The sequence below is a fragment of the Elephantulus edwardii genome, unplaced genomic scaffold (genome assembly GCF_000299155.1).
Source record: "Elephantulus edwardii isolate Elephantulus edwardi_28Jun2011 unplaced genomic scaffold, EleEdw1.0 scaffold00084, whole genome shotgun sequence".
NCBI lineage: Eukaryota > Metazoa > Chordata > Mammalia > Macroscelidea > Macroscelididae > Elephantulus > Elephantulus edwardii.
This window is the reverse complement of record NW_006399834.1, coordinates 10,766,959-10,772,890: the sequence shown is the minus strand read 5'-3', so window position 1 is coordinate 10,772,890 and position 5,932 is coordinate 10,766,959. Positions and strand designations below refer to the sequence as shown.

At 36.3% G+C, this 5,932-nt stretch overlaps 1 protein-coding gene across 2 annotated transcripts in view; it reads left to right on the top strand.

The window, feature by feature from the left end:
- HEATR5A (HEAT repeat containing 5A) overlaps positions 1 to 5,932 on the top strand; it is a 154,937-nt gene that overhangs the window by 11,820 nt on the left and 137,185 nt on the right. The window contains exons 4-5 of one of the 2 annotated variants that reach the window (XM_006889975.1): positions 1,005 to 1,154; positions 2,717 to 2,891. In XM_006889975.1, the coding sequence (XP_006890037.1) occupies positions 1,005 to 1,154; positions 2,717 to 2,891 (325 nt within the window). The remainder of the gene's footprint in view (positions 1 to 1,004; positions 1,155 to 2,716; positions 2,892 to 5,932) is intronic. The other variant, XM_006889976.1, reaches the window with a different exon arrangement.

The window sequence follows — 5,932 nt, the reverse complement described above, 5'->3', positions numbered from 1 at the left end:
AGGTGGATTGATTCAGTGACTGGAATAGTTGGGATGGGAGTGTCAGAGACAGTGCAATTGGCACAGGACAGAGCAGAGTTTAGGGCTGTTGTACATAGTGTCGCTATGAGTCGCGGCGACTCAACGGCACATATCAACAACATCTTTTCCCATGGAGTAGCTGGTGGATTTGAACCATATGCCTTTGGCTTTTCAGTGCAACTCCTTGCCAGTCAGCCAAGGCACTGTTATCTCTGACAGGTAAAAAAATCAAATATTCCGAAGATCATGTATTTGATAGATGGCAGAGCCTACATTTATATTATTTCATACATTGTTGTTGTTGAGTACTGTAGAGTTGGAATTGACCCGTAGCTGACCCTCCAGCAGGTTTTCAGAGGCAGTTAATTGCACAGGAGGAGACTGCCCATCCTTCTCCACTATAGCAACTGTTTATTGCATTCTTGCCAACATGTAAGGGGGCTCTGGTTACATAGTCCATAGAAATTTGAGCTGCCTCAACCCACAGGCTCCAGTGGATAAAAGGCAACTCCAGTGGATGAAAGCTGGGCAGTCTCCTCTCATGTGATTTGCAGGCTTGGAAACCCACAAGGGAGTCAGTCTACTTTAAAAGAGTAGATTTCAACTAGTTGGCAATGAGAGAGAGTGAGCAGCATGTAGACTTTAAGCTAGGCGTTTTTCATATAAACTCAATCTCTCTATTAGTTCTGTGGAATTTTTATTGTGTTGAAATGACTAATAATTATAAAATTATATATATATAAAATTATAAAATATATATATAAAATTATTATAAAAATAATAAGACAAATAATTATAAAGACTTCATTCAAATAACAATTCTTAATGTTTCTTGATGTCAGAGTGGGTTGATTCATACGTACAAAGTCCTCAGTTATCTCTGATATATGGAATAAACATGAGTGCTTCATGATTTTCTTGAAGTGGGGTTTTGTTTTTCCTTTTTTGAAATCTTTCACATGTTTTCTTTTCTTTGTTGTCAGTCTCAAGGACGATATGAGATTATGCTAAGTCTGCAAAATATATTGAATGGACTAGGAGCTGCTGCTACATCTTGTCACAGAGATGTTTACAAAGCTGCTAAATCATGCTTAACAGATAGATCCATGGCTGTTCGTTGTGCTGCTGCAAAGGTAAAATTTATAAGCAAATGATCTAAAAATTTACGTAAAGAAAATGAAATTTTATTCCTGTGAAAACATTAGTAATAGCTGTATGATTATAGAGCTACCACTTAGTGATCAAGTAAGAACTCTCTGTCCCATTTTTATTTATCGCTAAACTGAGTCCAGAAAGTAATTTCCATTTTGCAGGATGCTTCATGGATTTTGCAACACATTTCAGAATCATAAGAGTTCCTTGACTCTTATTGTTGTGTACTGTCAAGTCAGAACTGACTCATACCTGACCTTTCAGTGGGTTTTCAGAGGTTTAATTGCATGGGAGGTGAAGCAGCTGGCAGATTCAAACCACGTACCTTTGGGATTGCAACACAGATTTTTTTACCAGGAGGCCACCTGACTTTAGTACTCATTATACTCAGCTCTGACTCATTTCTAAAGTTGTGGAAACTGAAATTTACATATGAAACTTAATGTTGTTTGAAAGTGGAGGGGAATTTTTTTTTAAATTTTTCCTCCACTTTATTTTATATTGGTTTACATACAAAATTCATATACATTGTGTGTAATTCATGTACATTATGTTTCACACATTCCTACATTAATATAGTTTTTCAAATGATCACTCTTGCATATTATATTTTATAAAATTAATCACCACCAATCTAAGACTACTATTGCCCTATTTTTTCAGGTCCCCATTGGATCTTTCCTAATTCCTTCACCCTCCACCGACGATTCTCTTTATTCTAGTGATTTCTTCCCCTCCCCACTCTCTGAACCTCTTAACCCCTTTCCCCTTCAGTTTTTCACTAGTTATCCTTCTGTTTTCACAACAATGGTCTTATGCCATATTTGTCCTTATGAGGCTGAGTTTGTTCACTCAGCATAATGCTCTCTAGATTCTCCTATGTTATTTTTTGCTTCTTAGTGTATATGGTATTTCATTGTGTGAATGTACTATTTCTCAGTCTATTTGTTTGTTGATGGACATTTGGGATACTTATATTTTCTTGGTATTGTGAATAACGCTGCTATGAACATAAGTGTACAAATCTCTGTTTGTGTTCGAGCTCTATTTTCTTTGGGCTGTATTCCCAGCAGTGCAGTAGCGGGGCCATATGGGATCTCTATGTTCAGCTTCTTGAGGAAATGCCAAACTGCCTTCCAGAATCCCATCAGCACTTCATGAGAGTTCCAATCTCTCCTGAAAGTAGAGGGGTTTTGTTGTTGTTGTTTTAAATCAAGTCATCTTAAACCAATTAATTGGTTTGATAGTATGATAGAACTGTGTTGCTGTGTTGATTATTTTCACATTTGCTTAAAACGAAGAAATTCATGAGTTAAATTTCTGATTTGTAATTGGTTCTTCACCATCACAACTTTTGTAGGCACATTGCATATTTTGTTTGACTTTTAATAAGTATTTTGTTATTGTCACTGCAGTCATTATTTAGATACTTTGAATTTGCCCAGTTTTCTTAGATTGTAATAGTTTTTACAACTTATATAGACGTGAGCTTGACATTTATATTTTTTGTTTTTTATTAATTTCTGTTTTTCCAATTGAATAGTGTCTCCTTGAACTTCAGAATGAAGCTGTCTTTATGTGGAGCACAGACTTGGATAGTGTGGCCACACTGTGTTTTAAGTCCTTTGAAGGTTCTAATTATGATGTTCGCATTTCTGTTTCAAAGCTACTGGGGATAGTATTAGCTAAAGCTGTGATTTCTGTACATCCAGGAGCAGGTAAAGTATCTAAAATTATTTTTAGCATGTCTTCAGTATTTTTTTTCTAGTTGGCTTAAACAAACATATGCAGATTATTACTTTTGAAAAGAGGTAGACAATAAATGAATTTTCACATGTGTTTACATTACTTAATGTTCTGAGAGTCTATTCTTAAACAATTCAATATAAATTTTAGGGGAAAACAACCCCCAGACTCTTCAGGGAGGGTGCTATATCTATTTTTTTCCTTTATGTATATGACTCATTTTATTAGAATGAACGATGAAGTATTAGCTAAAACACATGATTTAAATCTTGAGAATTTCTTTTAAGCATGCAATGTCTATTTATAGTGAGCTCTGGTATACTGTGTAAGGAGTTGAACTACCAACCCAAATGAAGGCAGTTTGAATCTACCAGCTACTGTGTGGGAGAAAGAAGAGCAGTGTCTTCCCTTGCAGTTCATAGATTCTAAAAGCCTCTTGGAAAGTTGCTGAGTCAGTTCTGAGTTGACAGCATGTAACAACAGCAGCATGTTTATATATACATTGTTGTTGTTGTTAAGTGCTGTGAGTCATAGACAACTTCATAGCAACCCTATGAATGAAAGACCTGAACACTTGTATAACTTTCATTGTTTCTCTAAGTTCATAGAGCTTCCAGAGGCAAGCTATATTTAAGAATATTTTGCTTAGTGTAAGGGAGCAATGTTGTATGCCATTCTAAACTATAGATATTTGAAATTGAGTATTTGATTAGTTTTTATTTCTGGTTTGTATACGTCTAGAAAATAAAAAGGAATGTTGACCTAGATTCAATCTACAGTGTAGTTTCCCTGGGTCTTGCCAATGGTTAAGCACTCAACTATTCCCTGAGTATACCCAGAGGGGTATAATTGGAGATGGTCCTGAGGACTGCTTCTGAAAACTCAAGGCCTTGAAAATCTTGTGGAACAATTCTGTTCTTCATGCATAAGGTTGTCATGAGTCAGAGTTAATGACAGAGTCAGAGTCAGTGACAGCTGAAAACGGTTCATAGTGACCCTTTCAACAACAAATCTGAACCTTGCCCTATCCTTCACCATTGTCACAATCTCCAGCAAGCTCAAGCCCATATGTCATCTTGTTGGGAATTGTCTTCCCTTTCTCTGACTCTCCACTTTTCCTGCTTGATGTCCTTTTCCAAGGACTTGGCTAGGCTACTCTTGACAACATGCCCAAAGTATGTGAGATGACGTTTCACCATCCATGCATCTAAGAAGCACACTCCAACCCAAACTTCTTTATTCTTTTGACAATCCATGGGATAGTCAGCACTTTTCTCCAGCATCACAATTCAAGGCATCAATTCATCTTGTCTTATCCTTGCTCATTGTCCAATTTTCAAATGCATAGCAAATAATTGAAAAGTCCATGGCTTGAATCAAGAAGACCTTAATCTTTAAACTGATGTCATTGCTCTTCAGAACTTTTAAGAGGTCCTTTACAGGAGATTTTCCCAATGCAACATGCCTTTTGTTTTTTGGTTTTTTTCTTACTGTTAACCCTGGATGTTGAAGGTGGATCTAAGTAAAATGAAATTATTAATACCTCCATCTTTTCTTCATCTATCATGATGTTACCTATTGATCTATTGGTGAGGATTTTTGTTTATTTTATTTTGGAGATGCAGTCCATATTGAATGCTAAAGTCTTTGATCTCATGCAGGTTTTTCTACTCTTTGATTTCAGCAAGCAAGATTGTGTTATCTACATAACACAGGTTGTTGATGAGTAAGTGCCTTACTCCTCACATATCTTCAGACAGAATGGGCTTACTCATGAGGTCTCAGTTATGTTCAGTTGTCTCAGTGTCTCCCCTATTATCAGTACCTGGCTATTTTGACTACGATGGCTGTGTTGTTCTTTGCCATCCATAGCTGTCACTACAGTGTATTTTCAGAGGCAGTAAATCTCGGAGGAAGAAATTACCCATTTTTCATTCATGGAGCAGCTGTTGGATTTGAACCGTGTACCTTTGTGTTGGCAGCTCTGGTCCTGATAGCTTTATAGTAGGTTTGAAGTTGAGGATGAGACCTCCTACTTTGGTTTTCTTCTGTAGTGTTTTGCTTATCTAGGATATCTTTCCTCTCCATAGAAAGTTGATTAGTCTTTCCATTCTTTTGAAGAATGACAGTGGTATCTACATTGGGATTGCATTGTATTTATACATTACTTTAGGTAATGCTGACATTTTTTGCAATGTTAAGTCTTTCTGCTAAACTCATAGCTGACCATCCAATATATTTTCGGAGGTGGTATAAGTCACATAGGAAGAGATTTCTAAGCTTTCTCCCATGGAGCAGCAGGGATTTGAACCACATCTTTGGGTTGGTTGATAGAGCAGCTCCTTAGCACAAAGCTACCAGAGCTCCCTTGAGTACAGTATATTTTTCCCTTTATTTAGATCTCTTTGGGTTTCTTCTTTGGACATTTTGTCATGATGCACCAGTCCTTGGAAAAAAGATATCATGTTAGAAAAGCAGAGAGTTAACAAAAGAAAATAAGCTCCTCAGTTAGATTGGTCAGTGACTGAAACAGTAGCCTTGAGTATGGACTTGAGTTTGTGAAGATGGTGCAGGAAGTTTTGATCTGTTCATAAGGTTGCTATAAGTTACAGTTGACAGTATCTAACAACTTTGGATTTCTTATAGTATTTTATAGTTTCCTTTTTATTGGTCTTTTGTTTGTTTTGTTAAGTTTATTTCTAACTCCTAACTTTTTCTTCTTATGGACGGCTATTATAAAAGTTGTTTTCCTTCTGAGAATTCTCTCTAGAGAAATCTGACTGATTGTGATTGTTGATCTTATACTTAATTTGTTTAATCTTTCATTTAGTGTCAAGAATTCTCTGCCTGATTCTTTCTGGGATTTTATATATCTACTAGAGATCTATATTTGTTCCTATCCCAAAGAACGGTGATCCAACAGAGTGTGGAAACTATAGAACAATCTCACTGATTTCACATGCAAGCAAGATTTTACTGAAGATTATCCAAAAATGACTGGAACAGCACATCA